General features: G+C 40.6%; 1 protein-coding gene across 6 annotated transcripts in view; it reads right to left on the reverse strand.

Moving 5' to 3' along the window:
* kaznb (kazrin, periplakin interacting protein b) overlaps positions 1–22,882 on the reverse strand; it is a 76,659-nt gene that overhangs the window by 3,147 nt on the left and 50,630 nt on the right. For 4 of the 6 annotated variants that reach the window (XM_077601867.1, XM_077601868.1, XM_077601870.1 and 1 more), the window contains 5 exons: positions 16,311–16,418; positions 3,722–3,916; positions 1,541–1,677; positions 753–923; positions 96–312 (listed from right to left, as the gene is read on the reverse strand). In XM_077601867.1, the coding sequence (XP_077457993.1) occupies positions 96–312; positions 753–923; positions 1,541–1,677; positions 3,722–3,916; positions 16,311–16,418 (828 nt within the window). Of the gene's footprint in view, positions 1–95; positions 313–752; positions 924–1,540; positions 1,678–3,721; positions 3,917–12,906; positions 13,125–16,310; positions 16,419–16,846; positions 16,868–22,882 lie in introns of those variants that run through there. The other 2 variants (XM_077601872.1, XM_077601871.1) reach the window with 2 other exon arrangements.

The following is a 22,882-nucleotide window of genomic DNA, read 5'->3' on the forward strand; positions in this document are numbered from 1 at the left end:
CATTTCATTAGGTACGCGCTGTTGGGATGGCCGAAGTACAAAGCGGCAGTTTATGCGTACCTAATGAAGTGTCCGGGGAGCGAGGCGAGCGCTACCTTGTCTGTCGGCGTTGTGTCCGCCGTGGTAGAGCGTTTGCTGGCTCTGCCGGATGGCGGCGGTCAGCGGCAGGTCGGCCTGCATCACCCACTCTTGACTGCCGTTGACCAGCGGCTCGCCGCCGCCGCCGCCGCCACCGCCGCCGGCGTTGACGCCGGAGGCTAGCGAGTGCCGCTTGGGGACGTCTTTGGTCAGCGTGGCCAGAGATTGCTTGGCCTGCTCGCAGAAACAAAACCAATGAGGCGTCACTTTCACTCATTTGATAGCCAAAGCAAAAGCATTGAATTCAAATAGTAATCTTTCTGTGGGGAAAAAAAGGAAAAATTACAAATTAGGCATAAAAAAATGAAACAAATTGCTATCCCCTCCTTCTGAAACTAGAAGCCCAGCTTTTTTCTTTGGAGCCATAAGGTGGAAAAAAATGAAACTGAATGGCGGCATCACATCAAAAGGTCATTGGATTGAAGACATCGACGCTGGGACGCCATGTAAGTCATACACGCAATACTAGGATCAGCTCTAAAATCCTATTGTTCAATTATATGAACACCCGTCTGCTACTGTAAATCCAAATGGATTGTCCTACAGATAAATACAAGGGAATTTTGCCAGGTGGAGGGTGGGGAGAAGAAAATGCGGCTCTGTTTTTGACTGACCATGGTGAGTTCGGCCTCGAGCTCCTTGATCCGGTTCTCCTTCATGTCCAGCTGAGAGCGTAAAAGGTTAGCCTGCTCGGTGGCCTCTTTGGTCTGCCGCCTCAGGTCCCACTTCTCCCTCTCCAGCATGTCCTTCTCCTTGGCCAGCACTTTGACCGCATCCTCGCTCTCCTACAAAGTGGAACGTCACTCTGACTATTTGTATTCGTCCAAACCACAACTGTAGCTATAACACTTTTTTTTTAACCAAATGACTGAATACGCATTTGATATCAAAACTACAAAACATCATGAATTTCAAAGAACAACAAATGACGTATGTATTCTAAATCAAATCAAATCAAAAGCCTTTATTGTCATCATACACAGCTGCGGATAACGGAATTGGTGGTGCTACTCCACAAAGTGCGTTTTCCCAATAAAAAAAACATCAATAAGTAATATAAAAAGTCACATCCTAGCAAGATAAATTCTAAAATATTGCACAATCTAAGATATTGCACATTGTTATTGCAATTATATTCTCGTGTGTTAACTATGTCCACAAAACGAAAACGTGACTAATAGTTAGATTTGCTGTTTGTGTTTTTTTAATTTCTTTGCAAGAATTAACTGTTGAAAAAAAGAAATTATTTGAAAAGCATTGTTATTATTATTATTATTAGTAGTAGTGACCTTTATTTGGTACACGTCACAGGTAAATGCCACTAGGGCAACCAATTCTGGAAAATCTCGAGCACTAAGAAATCCGAATTTTGACGTTTGGCATGTGTGAAAAAGGGACTTGCCTTTCGATGCTGGTTGTAGTTGCGTATGAATTCTCGGAGCTGGTCCTCTCGGCTCTCCAGTGTGGTGTACAGCTGCTGCATCTGACTCACCAAGTCGCCCTTCTCCCCTTTTAGACGCTTACGGTCGGCTTTCATGGCTGCGACGTGACATCATGGTAGAGTTAGTCGTCATTTTGGACTCGCAAAATAGAACTCAATCCAATGGGAGGATTTTTACGATAGCTCTCAAATCACATCACGTTAGATATACGGGGTGTTCCAAAATGTTTGACCCCATTTCGTAGGCCGAATTTCGTCGGAATGACCTCATATACTCACAGCTTATGTAGAAACGTTTCAAGTTTGTTGTGTGTAACGTTAGGCATTTCTCTCTTTTCATGTTAGGAAATGCCGTTCACTTCAAAAGAAAAGGTAGAGTATGCTCGGACTCAGTCAGCGAAGACAGTGCAGGATGCATGGAGTCAAACATTTTTGGAACATTCTGTATTTGTCAGCCAAACTCAATGAAAAATGTGCATTGAACGGGTCAAAGTTTGGTTTTGCTGAAATTAGAGGTGCTACTCAAAATGTCCAATCTCATGTCCTACTTGGGTTTATGGCATACTACCCTGAAAATGCCCAAAGTGAAGCAGGTTCAGGCCTGGTTATTACTTGGGTGGGAGCCTTCCTGGAAATACCAGGTGCTGGAAGGAGGAATCAAGTGCTCACTTACTTAGCATGTGAGATGCAGTGGAATTGACTCATTTATTCTAACTTAGTCTATCAGACTGTCATATTTGGAAATCTATACTCATCATGCAAATATGTGTTCTCACCAAAGTTTTTGAATTCAAATTGGGAGTGGAACGTGGACAGGGCTTGCGTCACATGCACTCTGGGATAGGGTTTGGGTTCAAATGTCAAATGATAGTGAGCCTGGTGGCTCAGTGGTTAGAGCATTGTCCTCTGAGTTCTGGGGACCTGGGTTCCAATCTCCATCCGTCCACTTTTTTTTCTGGCTGCTCGTTCCCAAAAGTCATGTCAAGTTTTTTTTGTAATAAGTCAAATTATAGCGGGCCCAGCGGCCGAGTGGTTAGAGTGTTGGCTTCTGAGATCTGAGGTCCTGTGTTCAAATCCTGGGTCGGTTAACCTTTTGTTTGTCTCTTTGCGCCCTAAAGTCATGTCAATTATTATTATTTTTTAAACTTAAGCTATCGGGGGCTCCGCCGGCTGAGTGGTTAGAACATCAGCCTCTGACATCTGGGGTCCTGGGTTAAAATCCCGGTTACTACCTGGAAACAAAAATCTTGGTGTCCCCCCCCCCCCTGCCATAGGGGGGACCAAGTGTCTTGGTGTGTGTTGGTTTAAATTAAAAAAGGGCACATTACAAGATTTTTGTTTCCGGGTAGTAACCAGGATTTGAACCCAGGACCCCAAATGCCAGAGGCTGATGCTGATGCTGATGCTCTAACCACTCAGCCAGCAGAGCCTCCAATAGTTGAAGTAAAAAAAAAAATTAAAAAAAATTAAAAAAAATTGACATGACTTTTGGGCACAAGGAGCCAGAAAAAAGGTGGACAGACGGGGATTGGAAGCCAGGTCCCAAAATTTCAGGGAAGCCCAGGCCCGCCTGCTGTCAGCATTCTCATCTCCTTTCTTCATATTTCACACTCTGCATTCCAAACCTGTTTAGTGATGGTTACACAATGCATGTGAGGCGTCACCCTTAAGTGCGAGCAACATCGACAATGTAGCCTAACGCAATCCAAACTGCCAAAAGTGTTGCGTCACGCAACTTGAAAACAAAGCCCAGTAATTGCCGTATTCTGATTGCATTCCAATTTCAAAGTCAGGCCTTTGTTTGTTTGCAGACAAACGTGTCAAAGAAAAAGATAAACTTTTCTCATGTTTCCTTTGTGGCAGGTACAAGAATGATAGATTTTTGCGTCATCAAAAAGATGCTTTTTTAAGTGCATAAAAATAGACAATAAAAGAATTTTTCACTATTGCACCTCAGGAAAATGGAATTGTGTGTGTTTATGTATTTCTGAAATAAACATGATTATTTCTGCTGGAAAGTGTTGTCTGTCCCTTTAAGTATGCAATAAAAAGTTTGGCTGCAAAAAATAACAGAAATATGATTGACTGATCGGCTGCCCTATGGCAGGATTTTCATAAATTAAAAAGGGTGCTGGTTCCAACCTTGCAAGGCCTCTTTGGCACGGTCCAGTTCCTGCTCCTTGTCGACCAGCTGGACGTGGAGGTCAGCGGCGGAGAGCAGGCCCGCGCTGCCCCCTCCTCGCGACTCCTCCTGCAGATCTTTTCCCAGCATCTCCTTCATCTGCCGCAACAGGTGCACCTCTTCCTGAAGATGGGCCACCTCCTCGTGCAATAATACTGCGGACCAAAACAAAAATTAGAGATTTTGTTAACATTTACAACTGAAATCACACGTCACGTGATCGCCCCCTATAGGCTCGGAGTGCCACTGCAACCCAGGGCTGGCTGAATGCTCCCTTTTTTTGCCTCGAGGCAAAACTGGCACGCAAACAAGTTTGACAAGATGTAGCAAAAGCAACCCCCGCTTTTATGGATTCAAAGTGCAAATAGGCGGGCTTACAATTGCAACTACAGAGGCTGCAAAACGGGGGTCAAACTCTCGTTTGGTGGGCCACGTTCACGCCAAATCCATTTCATGCCAACTGTTTATTAATGGCCCTAAAAATGTAAACGATGGCGTTGAAAGATAAACATCCACAGCCAGTTAAGTCATTAAGGCAGCGACACTTCCTTGTCACTTCTAGGTCACTTCCTGTAAAAAAAAATGTCATTTACTATTGATTTGGGGGGGAATTGGCGGGCTGCTTCTTGTGTGTCAGTCGCTTTTTGCTGATTTTTGGACCATTTCCAGATGGTTTTGAGGGATTTTAAGGTTTCTTGCCATCGACAGCAGAGATCGAAAGAACCAATAGCCAGATCGGACCACCTAGTGGGCTAAACAAATCTGTCGAATAGTTTCAGATGAGTTGACCAGAAAAAAGCAAAGTAGTGCAAAGCAGAGAAGCAGTGTTTAAATTAAAAAAAAGGGCGCGTTACAAGCTGCAAAGTAGGCCTCCCTGCAGGCGAAATCCATTTGCTGATGTGTTTACCTGCAGGATGGCCTTTATTTGCTGAGCAGCTGTTTTCATTGCATTTACTTCAGCCTGCTCTTTAACTCATTCCCAGAGGCGTTGCTAGGGTCTCTGGGGGTCCAGGCGAGAAATCCCTGGGGCCCCACACCACCCCATTTTTTTTCTCCAAAGCATATATATGCGTAATAGAAAAAAAAAAGATGAATTACCGCTCCCAGTCAAAATGGATAGGACGTCTCGTGCCGTCAATGGCAGCCGAGGGTTTAAAAAAAAAATAACTGGTGCATGAAAGAGTGAAAATTACAGTGAGAGTTGAACACGTACGTATCACTGTTTGTTTTTTGAGGGTGATTTGACGGCGGCCATTGCCTCCTTATTCGTTAGACGGCCCGTTCAATTAACCTCTGGACCCGTCGTCTTATTAAAATGTCCATCAAAGCGCCGTCTCGCCCGGCGATAAGACCGCACGCGCTTGGAAGAGAGCGAGCAAAGTGGCAAAGCGGCTGGTGTGCAGGAAAGGCGGGGCCAACGTTTTTAGTCCCTGGAAAACAGATTGCGCTGATGCGAAAGGGAATTGGTAGTTACTATCGCAGGACTTGATGGATGAAAGCCGCTCCACTAAAATGGAATGAAGAAATGCAATGGGCAGTTAAAAAATAAACAAATAAATAAATGCATTGAGTTGTTGCTGTTTAGGTCTTGGGCCTGTCAGAAAATGGTTGCAAAGTGTTGCTCATTGTTTTCAAAGTACAGTGGTACCTCGACATACGAGCAATTTGAGATACGAGTAAAATTTCGGGCAAATATTTATCTTGAGATATGAGACAAATTTTGATATACGAGCAGACAGCGGACGCGAGAGGCTGCTCATAAGAACATCATGGCCACTGTCTCTCTCCCCGCAACTTTTCAGTTTTTTTCCCCGTTAGTCAGTGCGAATGGCGGAGCGATTGCTAATACGAGAGGAGTATATACTAATTCTCGTTGGAAATTGGTCGTGCGTTATGCTATTGTGAGGACATTTGTGTGCATCATTTTAGGAATATTTTGAAGGGAATACAAAAGCAAACAGCCCATCGATAGGTTGCATCTGAAAGTCAGGGTGGAGGCGGGGCCAATAGAGCCAACCCGGGAGAAGAAAGGTATCAAAATTTAAAACAAAATTAGAATTAAGTTTAGTGTAAGGTTAGATTAAAATGATTTTTGAGTGTGTCTGCATCGTAATCCAAGTTCATTTAAATTTATTTATGTTATGTTACGAGCGTGTTGCCGTGCAAAAAATATTAAACACATTTTAGTTCTATTAAACCACTAGTTATTTGTTACTTTGTTAATAGATGGCGAATTAGCACAAATAAAAAAGTTTTTCCAATCCAATATCCTGTTTTGGGTGTTTTTTCAGAGGGTTGGAACGAATTAATTTGTTTTTAGTTCATTTCTATGGGAAACGTTCGTTTGAGTTACGAGAAAATCGACATACGAGCTCAGTCCCGGATCGCATTAAGCTCGTATCTCGAGGTACCACTGTACAAGAAGACATCTTTAAATGTCTTATTTTGATCAAGCAACGTTAGCTCCCACCATTATTTTTACTGCTCCAAAAATATGCCTATCGGATCCCAGAAATAAATCCTAGCTATTTGGAAGTCAAATAATCAGCATCGGGACAGTCACATTTTGTGTTTAGCATGAAAAAAGACGAGGAATAAGCTACACTTGCTGCTTGATATAACTGCAATTGCCTTATAGGTGGCATATAGGCACATTGGAATCGTTCCATCAATAAGACGCAAGCAGATTTGTGGGCGCAGCTGTACGCTGCCATTGCAAAGCAGGTTCTATCCCACATCTTCTTTCGAGTTGAATATACGGAAGCCCTCCCGCCCGTTCCGGTTTATCGGCTTTTCGGCCTGAAACAAACGCGCCGGCGTTCAAAGCAAGGGACGGCGATAAGGCCTGTCATTTCTTTACGGGAAAGAAAAAACCCAACTTGACGGTGTTTTATTTATCCTGCGCACGGAAAACAGAAATATCTCAATGTGGAGAATTGGAATCAAAGCAATTCTAATCGGCAGGATTAGCGCTCTTCTGACAGTCGCCACGACGATGACGACCAAAGAGAACCTCGAGGGAGGTTCTCTCGCCGCTTTATTGCAATAAACCGCACATGTTTCCGGCGAATTACAACGCGGTTAAAAATAACTAACTCCTCGTAATCCTCCAACGTGTGGACGGCGACGAATTCAAACTACAACGAGCAAGAATAAGCCGAATGTTCCGCTTGCGTGCGAAAGGCTGAAAAGGACTAATGTGGCAATTAGCTGATAGGAACGAGCGCTTCATCAAACAAACTGGGGGGAAAGTCTGAAAATGGCGGCGATAAGAGCAATCATCTCAGAGCTGCACATTCCATTTAAGTAAGGTGATGTAATTACTTCAAGTCAAGAATTGCCAGCAAGATCGTGAGCGATCTTCCTTTGTTGTGTGGGGCGTTAAGTGGGATTTTTACCCGTGCAATTTGCTCCCACAACAGTCGGCTTTTGCCGGTTTAAAAAAGGTTGAAATCGAGCAGACGCCTTAAGATCGTCGGGCCCTTCGGAATCAACAACGATTTGATGTCTCATTAGCTGCCATTCAATTTCAATTGCCTGAATGTCCCCTTAGACCACGGGTGTCACAATGGCGGCCCAGGGGCCAAATCCGTCCCACCACATCATTTTGTGCGGCCCGAGAAAGTAAATCATGAGTGCCGACTTTCTCTTTTAGGATCGAGTTCAAATGAAGTTTATAGATGTATACTATATTTTCTGATTTTCCCCTTTTTAAATACATAATTGCACATTTTTAATGCATTTGTTTGCTTTTTGTGTCTTTAGTTTAAAAAGCATTTTGTAAAATCTAAAAATAAATAAATACAAATATTTTCTGTTTTTCACTTTAATATTGAACATGATGGCTTTTTTTTGGAGGGCCGTTATATCTTCCAATTAGGCTGCCAAAATGAATCCATTTCTGAATTGAATGCTTTTCTGATCATGGAGAGATCATTTTTAGACATTAAAATGAGTACAAATATTCTCTTTCAGCCTCTTAATAGCAAATATTCTCTTGTAGTGGATTTTTTTCAAATGTACTTTTTTTTAAATCAGAAAATAGTGAAAATATTACATCTATCATATGTTATAACCTTTTGTTTTTATTTAAAATAGAAAAAGAGTAAATATTGCCTTTTTGTTTATTTACAGCGAAAAATAAAAGAGAAAACATTTTAGATATAATATTTAGTTACTATTTAAAAAAAATAGGATGAAAAGAACTAGATCAAAATCACTAAATATTAAGTTTTTTATAGATCTAAAACAGCTTTTTGAATTAAAAACAACACAAAAAATACAATTTTGGATTAAAAATCGCAATTATTGATTTAAAAAGGGGATACACAGGAAATATTCCCTATACATCTATCATTTTCATTGGAAGTTAATCATAAAACAGAAAGTCGGCACTCATGACTTACTTTCTCGGACCGCACAAAATGATGTGTCGGGCCAGATTTGGACCCTGGGCCGCCACTTTGACACCAGTGCCTTAAAACATGATCTTATTGTCGGTGATAGATAACAAACACGTTTCTGCCGGTTCCAAAACTAGCGACAAACGAGGAGGATGATAAGAACCACACACGGACGTTGAGCAACTGCAATTTGCTCTGAAAATAGGGTCGATTAAAAGCGGGTGCACAGAAAGATAATGGGGGTGAATTATATATAGTATTTTTACGTCTGGGTCAACTGTGCAAAAGTTAGCCAAGTGTACACTCAGCATTGCTATTTCTGCAGTGTATTACAAGAGGAGCAGCGGTTGGCTGAGCTTTAAGCCCCCCCCCTCCCCATCTAATTACACCGGGAAGATCAGACTCTGGGCTCTCGATTAAACGCATCGTCAGGGCAACAGACGAGTCTCGGGCGATTGAAACCGGTGTGCGGCGGAATAACTCAGGCCAGTTTGGTAGTCACCTCGCGTAACAAATGCTTGAACTTATCTCAAATGCTATCCGATGGTTTCAAAAGATCAACGCATCTATTAGCTGTTGTCTATCGAGTCATTGGCTCCCCTTAAAGTCAGTAAGTGAGCCACTATTTAGTGTGGAAATTTACATTAAGGAAACACCTTCAAAATGAACTACGACCACCAGGCTCATTTGCAACGCACAATAAATCCACATTTAGTTCATGTCATCAATCTGCCCTGAGACAATAAATCATAGAAATAGGACTGAGGATCGATGCATAGACATTCCCCTAGGGGTGCTGGAGTCTATCCCAGCTAACTACCGGTAGGAGACGGGGGGGTCCATCCTGAAATGGGTGCCAACCAATCGCAGGGCATAAGAGACAAACAACCAATTGGCAGACAGTTTTCACAGGTAGACATCAAATCCTTAACATCCACAGTCAAAAGTTTCTCTAAACATTTGAAAGCACAAAAAAGATTTTTAAAACCATTCGATGTACTGAAGTAATTAATTCCATTAAATGGGATTGTTTTAACACTAACATTGAGAACAACAAGCTTAACTGGCATCTTTACATTAGCTTTAGCCTAAAGAACACAACATAACTTATTTAGCTGATGAATAAAGTTATCCAATCCAATCCAATTCCCAATACTTACTTACTCCAAATCAATACCAAATCCATTCAAGTCTTTAAAATTATTTCCGAATAGCCCAGCGAACTTTAAAAGTTAAAAAAAAGTATATATAGTCTGGAAAATACCACAGTTACAGTAATCCCTCCTCGATTATTGCCGTTAATGTAGACCAGACATGCATAACCGAAAAATCGCAAAGTCGGGTCACCCCTATTATAACTACATAGCATACTATATCTTCTTGATTGAATGTTTCACTCAACCGCATGATTAACCACAATTTAATTAATTATTTTTTTAATGAATTGAATTATTTAAGTAAAGCTTGTCCTCTTGATCAATGTTTCACTCAACCGCATGGAACCATGTGATCATTTTTTAAAATTTCAGTCCTAGTAGAAAGCCGAGGACAGGGGAGTGGCTTCCGCTTGCGAGTTTCAGTGTGTACTTTCACATTTTTATGAACTTTCCCCCCAAAAATGTAATTAAAAAAAATCCCCCAGAAAAAAATCTGCGATGTCGTGAAGCCGCGATATTCGAGGGATTACTGTATTCCCACTTTTCTTCAAACAAGGACGCCGTCCGTCTATTTTCATTAGAGGATGTGAAGTCTCTTAAACGAACAACAATTTGAATGCATTAACATCAAATGATTGGAAACGGCTCCCCATGTGACCTTTGGGGAAGCGTCAATCAAAAGTAGTCTTTTGCTCAGGGGCAGCTCTTCTACGGCGTAACTTTCAGTAGACATCCGGATCTTATTTACCGTTTTAGCGTCTATGGGGGAAGCGCTAATGAATTGCCAGTGGGCTTGTGTTACGAGAGAGCCTAGCGCCAGGATGACAGGCGCAGATATAGCTGAAATTGATTCGCACGTTCAGCGGGCGCGCGTACGTCCAAGGACGCCGCCGCCATTCGGCCCCGTTCAGACGTATCTCGTGGCAGCGTCGCGCCATGTCACCGTAAAGCATGGCGCTAGATGACAAGGGGACTTTCGATGGGAAACAATTTGTTGGATTTATGTGGGGGGAACATTAGATCTGACGACTACATTTTCAATTTACGGCATTTCTGATAACATGTTTTGCTTTCTAACTCCGCCCACCCACTTAGACCGTACGTACACATAGGCCATAGGGGAACGTTTCACTTTTCTGTTTTTTTATCCACAAATAATCGGTAAATGATTAAAAAAATGGATTAGCTCATTCAAACGATTGAAGGTATTTTTTTTCTACTGTACAATTTGAGATTTAAAATATTTGGTATGATCACAGTTTGTTGCAAATGCTTTTTTTTTCAGGAGTAGAAGCTAACTGCTAATGCTAATCAAGAGGACGAGCTTTACTTCGGTAAATAATTCAATTCAATTAAAAAAATAATTAATTAAATTGTTTTGATCACGTGGTTGAGTGAAACATTCAATCAAGAGTATATATAGTATGGTATGTAGTAATAATAGGGGTGATCCTACTTTGCAGTTTTTCAATGATCGCGGCCATGTTTGGTCTACGTTATCCGCGAAAAACGAGGGATAAGTGCACCTATTTTCGAGAATAGGAAAAACAGAAGCAAGCTCATATGGCTGTATTTAAAATGATTTAACCTCCGGAGTACCCGTAGAAAACCCACGCAAGCCCAGGGAGAACATGCAAACTCCACAAACTGTGAGGCCGATGCGCTGACCAATCAGTCCTGTTGAAATTGATGTCCTTTTTTTTAATGCCGGATTATTCTTACGTTGAGAGAGAATTCATAGAATTATGACAGTGCCACACGTCACGGGACTGATAAAAGCCACGTACACAATACACACGTTTAAATATTAACTAGCGCGTGGTCCACGCAGTACAATGATCCGCCTTCGAAACATCATCAAAGATGTTTAATGAGACATGCCATTCATTCATAGATGCAAAACTAGTCCTCGGATTTCATCGGAGCGACGGCGTGAAATATTAACGAGGACAAAGACCGTAAATGCCTTGCGCTACGTGGGGTCCCATTGACGTCAGTTTCACAAGCATTTTTTTTAGCATACCGTCTGCTTTTTCTACGTGTGGAATCCGCCTCGAAACGCTATTCGTCTGGAATTTGAGATGGCGAGTGTAGACAACAACAGAAAAAATACCACCAAAAAAGCCAGGATTTACACGACCAACATTTTCAATGCAACTGACGCCGACGGCTTGGCGGCGAATGATCATCAACGGAAGCCATTGTGTTAAACTCCAAATGAAGTGTATCAAATGCGAGCGTGTGATCCGAGGCGAACGACGCCAGCGTGTTTACTCCCGATCTTATCCGCACAATATCCACATATCAGCATACTTGTGCGTGTTATGCTTTCAGTCTATTGTGGCAGATTAATAGATAAGCAGGTTGCTCGTCCATACAGGACCGTATCTAGGTCGTCAGAAAAGGATAATGAGGAGGTCAGTCTAGATCTCCACTACACAAAACCAATCCATAATTATTAAAAATTACAGGCCTTGAGCAGGGTTGTCAAACCTGAGGCCCGTGGGCCATAAACAATTCATATTTTCATACATTATTCCTTGAGAGCCATACTGAGAATTCAAAAGTAAAAAACGGAGAGCCATATACACCCATCAAAACAGCCACACATGGCTCCTGAGCCATAGCGTTCATTCGTCCGTCACCCCAGTGAAAATGCCCCAAAAACTAAGAGAAAGTCACACAAAATCAACTAGAAAATGCCCTCAAATCAAAAGGAAATGCCCAAAACATCAATTAGAAATGATTCAAAATTTACAGGAAGTGATCTCGTAAGGACCCGAATGACCAATGGATTCACTGCATTTCTTTTGGGAGGTAATTCATCGGTGGAAGCCGCTTTAGAAGATTTTATCAACGCTTATTCGAGAAATTTGTGGATTTGGGGGAAAGTAATAACATTAAAAGTATTTTTAATTAACAATTTTAATTAAAATAAAATATCAATGTATTTTGAATGTGTCAATGGAAAACTAGTTAATTTTTGTAACAGTGAACTTATTTTAAAAGCTGATATCATAAACTATAAGCTGAACTAGTGAACTTATTTGTAAAGAAGTTGAAACTTCCTGAAATAAAACATAATTCATTCAAATAGAGAAAATGCAGTGAAATAACTTCCATGGCGATGACTAAATGGTAATTCATGTATAGTATTTTAAGAAGTAAAATAAGCAATATTTGTCATAAAATATGAAATCACGGCAAAATAAGGAACCATATTGTAATACGGCTGCTTTAAAAAACATAGCTAGCTTGTCTTATCATTTGTTTGTTCGTACCCATTTATGGGCACACTGATAAAATCAATTGGCCATGCGGGGTTTTCCTTGAAAGGAGACCAAGAGAAGCAAAAAGCAAAATATAGCGGCACGATCATGTTACCGTCGAGTTGAAAGCCACTTCAATGACAGCCGCGGGGGCTCAAATTAAAGCCACGCAATAGTTTGACCTCCAACGTCATAACAAAAAAAGCACACTGGCACTAGACTCAGACTTGACACTGTGAACTTGAACTCATTCACGCTGGCGCCGAGCAACGACAAGGCCGTAAAAATCGCCACTTGGCGTGCGCTCGCCACTCACCGGGCTTCCCTTCCTCCCCGTCAGACCTCATGGCCGCGTGGGCCCCGGCTGGGCTGGGCTGGGCTCCACGGTGGGACCCGTCGACGCGAGCTCTCATAGAAAGCCGAAGGCGACGCCGAGTGCGCGGTGAGCGACGCGCGCCACCCTGGTGAGAGCCCCGCCCCAGAACCGAGCAGGTAACCAGGAAGCGATCCCCGAGAGCGTCCTTCTCGCTCTACGCCTGTTTGGAGGGACACACCCAGTGAGTCGCCCTCCCCCAGCTCCTCTGGGAGTAAAAGGGGGAGGGGAAAGCGCACCTGAGAGCTCAGGTGACATCCGCCCAGGTGAGTCAGAGGCACACTGACATCCCCTGTTGGCTGAAAAGCGTCATTTTTCAACGACGGACCAGTTCAATGGAAAGTTCCTATGAAAATCGTGACAATCACGTGACAAATGCATTTTTTTCTACCGATGTAAGGGTTCCTACAGGTTTCCAAACGTGAAATAAAAAAACTTTAAGACCATTTGAAGACAAAAATGAATGCAATTTCCAACAAAAACAGGCAACTTTGCAAAAACAAATAATTTCAAATTATAATCATTTCTACAATATTAGAAAATACTAACTTCCTTCCTGGACATTTCCCATGACAAGAGTAATATAAAATTTGAGAACTACTACTATTACAAGACTACTACTAATAAAACTACTACCACTACCAAACCTACCACTACCAAACCTACCACTACTACGATTACCACTAAAACTACTACTACTATTACCACTAAAACTACTACTACTATTACCACTAAAACTACTACTACTATTACCACTAAAACTACTACTACCACTAAAACTACTACTACCACTAAAACTACTACCACTAAAACTACTACTACTACTACCACTAAAACTACTACCACTAAAACTACTACCACTAAAACTACTACTACTACCACTAAAACTACTACTACTACCACTAAAACTACTACTACTACCACTACTACTACCACTACCACCACTAAAACTACTACTACTACCACCACTAAAACCACTACTACTACACCACTAAAACCACTACTACTACCACTAAAACTACTACTACTACCACTAAAACTACTACTACTACCACTAAAAGTACTACTACCACTAAAAGTACTACTACCACTAAAAGTACTACTACCACTAAAAGTACTACTACCACTAAAAGTACTACTACCGCTAAAACTACTACTACTACTACTACCATTACTACCACTACTACCTACTCCATAAAAACCAATGCCCTTTTTAAGATACCATAATCTCAATTAGTACATTGAAATGTTAGGCTAAGGCTTATCAAGAAACCACGAAATCCCATCAATGATCGAAGCAAAGGTTAGTTTCGAACCTTCATGGAAGAGTGTTCAAAAGAAAGTCTCATTTCTTTGTTATTTTCTTCATTTGGCCCAAGCACAGCCTCGGCTGTAAAAACAAACCAATAACAACATCCTTTCAAATTGCGAAGACAGTATTCCATTACAACCATGTGCGTATGTAGCACCGGCCAACACAAATATTTCAGCCTAATGGGTGGGCGAGCACTCCCGAGACCCCACTATTTGTATACAAGCCATTAAAAAGTCAATTTTCCATATGATGTTGCCCCCTTAGGGCTTTTTAACACCCACTGCAAATTGCTGCAATAACTCTATCCAAATTCATTAAAGGGGACGGCGTATCTTTTCTTCTAAAAGCTCCGACTGACCTCCAGCACCCCAGTGCTCTATCTCAACCTCATGGCTTTCATCCCGACGTCTCTTGAGCAGCCGCTACATTTCCATCGCTCGTCGTCATTTTTCTTCCCGCGGCTTAACGCTGCCGTGCCATTCATTGGCCACGCTTGCTTTTAAAAGACGGCGGAAGGCTTTAAAAAATAGAAATAAAAAAACACAGTTGAACTGTCAGTCTGCGTTATTAACGGAGCCGCTGTATTCTCAGAAAAGCGGTGGAAACAAACCAAAACATCACTTTTTGAGAAGGACCAGCCACTTTTGATAGCAGGAAAAGACAGACAAACACCTGTTTTCCGTTGGCCAAAGAGGCAAATGGTGTAGAAAAGTGATAATTGAAAGGGTTTCCGTGACAACGACAGGATGCTAGCCTCTGTATTGATGGTCTTCTTAGCCTTGACACGAGTGTGAAGCTTTTTTTCCCTGCTGTTTGCCAGATTATGATTCGTATTGATGTTTTCCCTTCAGAAATAAATGGCAAGACTGTAATGTTTTTCATTGGCCAGCTCCCTTGCAATGACAACATTACAAAGAACTAGCGTAGGTCATGCTGGGTTGTCATAGCTACAACAGATTGATGATCATTTGTTTTTGTCAATCGCTTTTATGCTATTGGATACTACCAATACTGTCCCCATCACATATATTTGCATGTTAGTCTGAATATATATGTAGAGGGAAATATTAATTCATCACATTTTTGCGATTACTGGCATATTGCACAGCCCGTTTATAGTTTTGAATCTGGAAAAAAATGGGTCTAACTTGACATTTAAAAAAATGGATACAAAAGATTTATGGATGTGTGACTGATGAAACATAATGGTTTCTCTTTGCAGAGCATTTATATAATAATTACAGGCTTGCCACCCCAATTATCCCCCCAGTGAATCCTACGCTGGCGACATAACCTGAATTTGTATAAACCTTGAAAGTCCTGATTTCCTCTTTTGTTCAATAACGTGGAAAAAACAGTGGTTAAAAAAAGGCAAATATACTTCGAGGTACAAACACAGATAAACACGATACTCTAACGCACGTGTCAAAGTGGCGGCCCGGGGGCCAAATCTGGCCCGCCGCATCATTTTGTGCGGCCCGGGAAAGTAAATCATGAGTGCCGACTTTCTGTTTTAGGATCAGATTAAAATGAAGAGTATAGATGTATATTACATTTCCTGATTTCCCCCCTTTTAAATCAATAATTGTATTTTTTATATATATTTTTTCTGTGTTTTTAGTTCAAAAATCATTTTGTAAAATGTAAAAATATATTAAAAAAGCTAAAATAAACATATAATATTATAACAATATTATATCTAAAATGGTCCGGCCCACGTGAAATCAAGTTGACGTTAAAGCAGCCCGCGAATCAACCTGAGTCTGACACCCTTGCTCTAACGTGTTCAGAAAATTCTCTTCTGATCCGACTCCATTGAAAATAATTCACCCAGGAGATGCTTTTGTCGCATGGCGCCCACCCACATTGAAAGGCTGCCTCGATGTGTCCGTAAGGTGGTCAGCGCAAACCTTTGCTCCCTTATTTAACCTCCCTCCTGTCTCTTTTAACTACTCTGATAAATCCCTGTGCGCGTGGTCGCCTAGGCAACGCCTCTCAGGCCCGCTCAATTTAACCGGAGGGAAGCTCGTACCTTTGCCCAGCGAGCAGTCAGGGGAGCCGAAGTCCATCAGGCTGGAAATCTCCGTCGGGTAGCACATGTCGCTCACCACCGTCTTCTGTCTGTGATGAACGGATGGATCTGCCGAGGGGAAAAGAAATTTTGCAATGAGCTTAAAAACCGTAGAAAATGCGTGTTACGGAAAAAATGCAAAAGGTCGGCGGCAAACTCGAGGCCCGAGAGCTAGATCCGTTCATATTGTTAGGCTAGGTTAGAACTTTATTTCATCCCGTATTCTGGAAATTTCTTGGTTACAGTAGCAAGACATACACAAGACACACAAGACATTGTAGAGCTAGGTAAAAAACTGGAGCCACACAGGCTCCAGTTGTTCCAATTGTTGTGAGTCGGGACAGTAAATGTGCACCCACTTGGGATTTCTGGCTAAAATAAAATGTATAGAAAATACAGGCAATTTTTAGTCGTCAATTAGTCAATGAATCGTTGCAGATTAGTTTCCCTGCCATTTGAGAGTGCCAAGTTTGAAAGAGTGACTGCATATTCTCTACCTAGGTCACAGTCTGCAGAAGTTCCCCATCTCGTGGAAGACTTCCTGTGTGTGGTTCCAGTTTTTGTCCAACTTTACGTCTTTTAGAGTCTATCCGTTTTTGCTACCGAAACTCGTAGCTCGTTTTGTGTTTTTGCTGCTTTTCTGTCTTAATGATTTGGTGATTCTTAATGATCCCATTGACTTTGATTTGCTTTGTACTTTGTGCTTTGTGCTTTGTTGTTCTGCAGCCTTTGACTGTACTGTCTAACTTATAACTATGCCTTTTCTTGCTACTGTCACAATGAAATTTCCCAAATACGGGATGAATAAAGTGATCCAATCCAATCCAATGAAATAAAGTTCTAATCTAATTTAATCGTCCAATGAATTGCGACTTGGAGACCTGGCAGAGATCGATCGGGTGAGCCCTGCCTACCTTGGGGTAGATATCGAGAGCAGTCATTGGCATTCAATGAGTTAAATATTGATCTGCTTTGGACACTTGTGATCCACAACACCATTAAAAACATGGTTCCAAAAAGAGTATTTGGCCAAAAAAAAAACAAATAAGTAAATATAGCAATGTTCCGAGGAATTACATATATGCAACTAGCCAATTATGAAAACTTACTTAAACACTTTTAACTCGTGACTCTCCTTTATGGACAATAATGGAGACAAAATGACACAAATAAGAACCATCAATGAAATGCTTAAGCAAGCTTTCTGCTGGCCTGAAAAAGTTGACAGAAGACTTTTCCAACACCCTGACCAACTGACTTTCCCACGTCCCCCCAGGGGACACACAGGACGTCGTATTTCTCTCCCCAGCGGCCGAACGCGACGCCTAAATCAAAGCGGCGGCGACACTTTTACCCGCCTGCGGCTGAACAACTTTTTATCCCTACGAGCGTATCAACGGGTCCTCGCGATCAATCAACGTGAAGCTAGAAAAGAATCCGGCTGAGCGCCACGTGGGTCCCCCTCCGCCTCCCCCTTTTCCGTCCCCCGTGGCGTTACAAAAAAAAGCCTTGAGGGACGCACCCGTTACACAGCGAGGGAGGAAGATGCTCCCTGCTTGGAATTAATGGTTTGAAAACTCCAGAGTGTGGGAGGAAGATGCTGCCAGTCTTTTTACTCGTTCATTAGCGTGGCGTGCGCTGCCATGCCTCATTGACTTCAAGTTCTTGTGAAGTTTCTTGCATTTTATACCCGTTTGTGTACAAAGCATCCAGCGGTCTCGTGTCATCAAACTAGTTGGGAATGGCGCCACAGGTTTCGCTGCAAAGTAGGCCATTAGAGATTTTTTCTTGTATTAAAAATAAAAATAAGACATATTTATGCTTGCTAGTTGTCATAAAAATAGTTCTGATGTTGTGAAAAGTAAGGCTGGCCACAAATAAAATACACATTGAGATGAAAGTCAAATTTAAAAAAATGGTTGCACCTTAGATTAGATAACTTTATTCATCAGCACGACACACAATCCCTTCTGTGCAATAACAATGTGCAATATCTTAGATTGTGCAATATTTTAGAATTTACCTTGCCCGAATGTGACTTTTTATATTTTTATATTACTTATTTATGTTTTTACTGGGAAAACGCACTTTGCGGAGTAGCACCAACATTTTCGTTATACGCAGCTGTGTATGATGACAATAAAGGCTTTTGATTTGATTTGATTTGATCCAGTATTCGGGAAATGTCATTGTCACAGTAGCAAGAGGGTGAGAATAAAGGAAAATACATTTTAGACATAAATAAATAGGTAATAAATAAGTTAATGAATAAATAAATAAGTGTGTTGCTGAAATAAATAAATATAAATAAGCGTGTTGCTGAAATAAATAAATAAATATATATATATGTATGTATACGTATATATATATACACATATATACATATATATACACATATATACATATATATACACATATATACATATATATACACATATATACATATATATGTATATGTATATATATACATATATGTATATATATACATATATATGTATATGTATATATATACATATATGTATATATATACATACATATACATGTATATATATACATACATATATATATATACATACATATATACATACATATATATACATACATATATATATATATATATATATATATATATATATATACATACACATAGATGCACATGTATACATACGGTTGGTCTTAAGTATATCAGTTATAGCAATGATAGCAATCAGCTATGGAACATCACACAAATGACTATTTTGAAGTCAAAAATTGAAGAAAGCAGCTAGCTCTATTTAACACTCATTACTAGTGACCTAAAACCAATTAGTTTTGCTTTGATGACACCTTAAACATTTTAACAACGTCTTTTCAAAAATACCAACCAAAGCAATGAAAGGGCGCTCTTGATGGCAAAATAACTATTCTTGAAATAGTCAAAAGGTGTGCAAGCAGTGTAACATTTCACATTGGACACAACAAGTACTCATCAGATAAACGGCTTTTTCACGACATTCTCGGCCAAAAACATTTGACCTGGGCAGAAAGGTCAGTTTTACGTGACGTCGTCGCCACTCTCTTTCTCCACCCATTTTCTCTTTTTCGAAAACTTTATCCAAAAACCTTTTGCTGCCTACTGGAGACCAAATTTCAACCAAATTTGAGATCATTTTCACATTTCCAACATCGCCTGCATCTGAAATCTTTTGGGATTATGTTAATTTCATTGCTTTATTTACATACACGTTAAAATGATGTCAAAAGAGCAACGAGCAACGCGTCGCCGAGCGAAAAGCCGTGAACGTGAGGCTAAACGGACTTAAAAGTGCAGCGCTGCTAAGCGTGTGTGCAACAAATGTGAGAGTATTATAGCTCATCTGCTTAATACTGCAGGTCACAGCTGGTACTGGTGGTCTTGGCAGGGGCCCCACATGAGCCTTCCTGAACCAGAATGGATAGAGGAGTTTGGCTTTATATAAAAAAATGGGGAAGATTAAACAAGAAAATCTCCATCCAGCAGAAAAAGCCCCTATACTTTTTTTTTTAATTTGCTAAAAACTGCTACGGTAAATAAAAGTGTTTCACCTATACCGATACTAGCATTTGAAGGGGGCCCAATATGGCATGTCCCGTATTGGCTAGCACTAGTCGTCCTTCCCAAGATGGCCGCCAGTTACAAATGCAGCAGCAGAAGAAGAAAATGTAGTGTTTTTGTGTTTAAGCTTCATCTTGTTTTTATTCTGTTATGTGTTGTTGAATATGGTCATTTAGCGATTATGTTTTCAATGTGTGGGCCTATACGTACTTGAAATGGTGGATAAACAGCATTAAACAGTCATTTAGCAGTAATACCAGCTGTGATTTGAAGTTTTATGAAAACTGACATTGTGATAAACATGTTATTTTTAGAAAAAGACTGAAAGGAAAAAGCTGCCTAGCCAACTTGTGTCCTCTGCTAGCATAAATGATTAGCACAAGGCTCACATATTAATATCAAGAGCTGCCAACTACTCCGGAATTTCAGGAGTTTACCCGGAAATGCAAGGAAAACTCCGGGACTCCAGACAACCTCCCTAAACTCTGGAAATCCCCCAAAATTGTCACTTAATTTTTTTTAAGCAACTATTTCGGAAAAGTACCAAATTTCCAATTTAAATGCCTCAAAATTCACACAATCGCTACGGCTTACGCCATCTTGATTCAACTGCACTGTAAATTGCAAGAATTCGGTAAAACGAGTGCATTGTGAATCATCCGAGTTACAAGTTATGAGGAATGATTCGTCTTGTGCGACTTCAGCGCATATCGATTTTGCGAGAATCGCATTCTCGCATAAACTTGGGAAATGAGACAAGGCTACTCGTGGAATGGGGTCGACGGAGGTTGGCAGCTCTGAATATCCTATCAAGGCACTGTGTAACGCAAATACTGCGAAAAACGGTGAATAATATTTCCACAGTTTTCCCACGTTTTTCGCCGTGTACCGCAACAGGCAAAAATCACCCAAAACAAACGGGAGTGATTTGACGGTAGTGGATAGATCAAATAAATTCAGAAAAAAATAATAGCAGTTGATTTCAGCAGCTTCCACATTGTTCTGTATTCATCAGCACCCCATTTCGATCAAGCGCGAACGAGGAGTTAAAGGGAATAACTAGTTGAGTGGAATCAAAGATGGAAGGCATCTGCTAGAGAAGCCCCTCATCAAGATTCATAATACGGAGAAACACCGACGCCTCCTTTGGACTCTTCATGCTCTGCTGCTTTTATGTTTTGATAGCAGGACACTGAGAAGCGCCGTCTAGAACCAGTGTATCAATAATAGAACTAAAAGTAGCTTGTTAGCGCCTCTGAATGAGGCAACCCGGCAGAGGAAAAATGGTGGAACCTGAAAACTTTCATTCAAACCGAATATGAAATTGCGTATTCTCTTGCATCGATAGGCAAAATGCTACCTTGATGGTAAAAAAATGCATGACTGTAATATTTATACCACAGCGGGGGTCTGTAAACAAGAGATATGACTTATTAATTGAACCACTACAGCAAAATTCAAGGAAAATGGACCCTTGTGAGGATAAGCGGTACAGCAGATGAATGAATAAATTAAGGAATGAAACGGTCCAAAGTCATTTTACATGACTGTAGAAATGTCATCTGTTTTTCAAGAACTGGAAGGAAAACAAATGATTTTAGTATTTTTTGAAGTATTTCCCAAAAGAAATTTTCTCGATTACAGTGGAACCTCGACATACGTGTGCCCCGACATACGAGCAATTTGAGATACGAGTAAAACTTTCAGTCAGTGCGAATGGCGGAGCGATCGCTAATACGAGAGGAGTATATACTACTTCTCGTTGGCAAGTGGTCGTGCGTTATCCTATTGTGAGGACATCTGTGCATCATTTTGGGAATATTTTGAAGGGAATACAAAAGCAAACAGCCCATCGATAGGTTGCATCTGAAAGTCAGGGTGGAGGCGGGGCCAATAGAGCCAACCCGGGAGAAGAAAGGTATCAAAATTTAAAACTACATTAGAATTAAGTTTAGTGTAAGGTTAGATTAAAGTTATTTTTGAGGGGCTGCATCGTAATCCAAGTTCATTTAGATTTGTTTATGTAATGTTACGAGCGCGTTGCCGTACATAAAGTCGCCGACCCCCCCTCTGTCCGTCTCTCTCCCCTCCGCGAAATCTGTCTAATTTTAGAACTATAAAACACATTAGTACTATTTAACCACTAGTTATTTGTTACTTTGTTAATAGATGGCGAATTAGAACAAATAAAAATGTTTTTCCAACCCAATATCCTATTTTGGGTGTTTTTTCAGAAGCCTGGAACGAATTAATTTGTTTTTAGATCATTTCTAAGGGAAACGTTTGTTTGAGTTACGAGTAAATCGACATACGAGCTCAGTCCCGGAACGCATTAAGCTTGTATCTCGAGGTATCACTGTATACATTTTACTTTAAGAGTTAATCATAGTAGCAACATTGCAACTCCCTCATTGAAAAGTGCCATATTTAAAGGACAAATGTTATTTCTATTAAATACTGGGCAATCAAAAGAAAAAATAGTGACATTATAAAATATGTACAAGGCAAACAAAGAAAATCCGACTTTTGATACGTTTGTAAAACGTGTGTAAAAAAAAAAAATATTCAAGGATAGAGTATTTTCTGCCCCCTTTTACTAGAAATGCACATACTTTGCACAATGATCACATCATCAGCCTCATCATCAAAACATCTCACATTCACACCTATTGAGAATTTAGGGCAAAGAGTCAAACACCAAGGGCCTTTATAAATGCAAATCCGTATAAATTCTTAATACACCGCAGTTGGAAAAATACCTATTTCTTATTAAAACACTTATTAAACTGAAACAGCCAGCCTCCCAATTCAAATGATTGAACCACTACTAATTGGCCAGAGGAAGAACACTTTTTTTTTTAACTCAATGGCTGTTATTGACGACGATAGAAAAACAATACGCTTTAATATTTGAGGAAACCTTTCAACCTTGGCCCTTGCATTCTTTGATTTTTCTGAA

The sequence above is a fragment of the Stigmatopora argus genome, chromosome 6 (assembly GCF_051989625.1).
Source record: "Stigmatopora argus isolate UIUO_Sarg chromosome 6, RoL_Sarg_1.0, whole genome shotgun sequence".
In the NCBI taxonomy this organism is placed as follows: Eukaryota; Metazoa; Chordata; class Actinopteri; order Syngnathiformes; family Syngnathidae; genus Stigmatopora; species Stigmatopora argus.